The sequence below is a fragment of the Sinocyclocheilus grahami genome, unplaced genomic scaffold, assembly GCF_001515645.1.
Source record: "Sinocyclocheilus grahami isolate Dianchi unplaced genomic scaffold, SAMN03320097.WGS_v1.1 scaffold30.1, whole genome shotgun sequence".
NCBI classification, from domain to species: Eukaryota; Metazoa; Chordata; class Actinopteri; order Cypriniformes; family Cyprinidae; genus Sinocyclocheilus; species Sinocyclocheilus grahami.
The window spans coordinates 2596903-2598099 of record NW_015505209.1 but is presented as its reverse complement, the minus strand read 5'-3'; the positions used below and the strand labels follow the sequence as shown (position 1 = coordinate 2598099).

Sequence of the window (1197 nt, the reverse complement as noted above, 5' to 3'; positions counted from 1 at the left end):
AAAAAAAAATTTGCAAAGACCATATGCAAGTTGCATCTGTATAATTTGTGGAAACAATAAGATTGTGATATTGTTTAAAAATGTGATGTGACAAATAGTTATTTTCTACTTGGCATAATAATGTGCATCTTTCTTTTTGTTACAGTCTGAATATGAAAAGCTGAAAGGAAAACAAGAGGAACAGCTAAACGCAAGACTTGAGTCAAAAACCAAGGGCATTGAGAAAATCATCATGGAAAATGAACGCTTACGGAAAGATATTAAAAAGGTTTTTTTTTTAAATATAATTTTCATTACCTTCATATCAGTAAAACATGCTCTTAATATATCATGATACAGTATATATGTTTTTGTGGCAAACTGCAGGAAGCAGAAACTGCAGATAAGCTGAGGGTTGCAAAGGCCAACCTTGAAGTAGCCAATGAGAAACTAAAGGCAGGGCTTGAGGAGACCAATCAGAGGCTCTTATTGGCACAGTCAAAGGTGCCGTCTTTAGAGGGGGCGGACAGCAAGGCCTGGAAATCTTCAGTTGTTTCCAGGTAGTACATTTACCTAAATACTTAATCAGTTTTGTCATCATGTAAGCTATTATTATTCATTTTTCCCTTCACAGGTTATTTGAAAACAAGATGAAAGGTCTTGAGAGTGAAATCGTAAAGAAAAACTCCAGCATATCAGAACTGAAGGTGCAGCTGAAAGAGGCCAATGAGAAACAGCAGGCCACACAACACACAGTCAGCCAGCTGAAGGAACAAGTGAGACACTTCTTCAGCTATTTACTAAAATCCCCATATTCTGCCATTACTGTAACATGTTTGTTTTTTTGAGCCAATTTTAGTACACCTATTGTTTTCATTTGTCATGCATCTCCTAGCAACGAGGCACGTGTTTCTGCTTGAGTTTGTTGTGTTCAGAATGACTTGAAAGTCTGGTAGTGTGTGACCCTCAGTCTTTTTTATTTCTCTGTAACCATTTATAAAGTTGGCAAATGTGTTTTAAAATCTGTTCCAACGTAGTGTAGTGTTCCAGCCTTAAAATGCTCTTTTTCTCAGAGATCTAATAACCTAATATGTATTAACAGGTGGAACTGCTTAAAAATATCCCTGTGGAAGCAACCACTGATGAAGGCCTTGTCAGAGAGTATCAGTCCCTGAGGTGAAGCGCTTTAATATACATAAACTTCAAAGCATAAGAAAT

The 1197-nt window shown here is 36.7% G+C and overlaps 1 protein-coding gene across 1 annotated transcript in view; it reads left to right on the top strand.

The window, feature by feature from the left end:
* Positions 1-1165, top strand: part of cep290 (centrosomal protein 290) — a 34099-nt gene extending 32934 nt beyond the window's left edge. Inside the window, exons 45-48 of the mRNA XM_016259595.1 lie at positions 146-268; positions 367-539; positions 614-755; positions 1082-1165. Of these exons, the coding sequence (XP_016115081.1) occupies positions 146-268; positions 367-539; positions 614-755; positions 1082-1159 (516 nt within the window). The 3' untranslated portion in view covers positions 1160-1165. The remainder of the gene's footprint in view (positions 1-145; positions 269-366; positions 540-613; positions 756-1081) is intronic.
* The last annotated feature ends 32 nt before the right edge of the window (positions 1166-1197 follow it).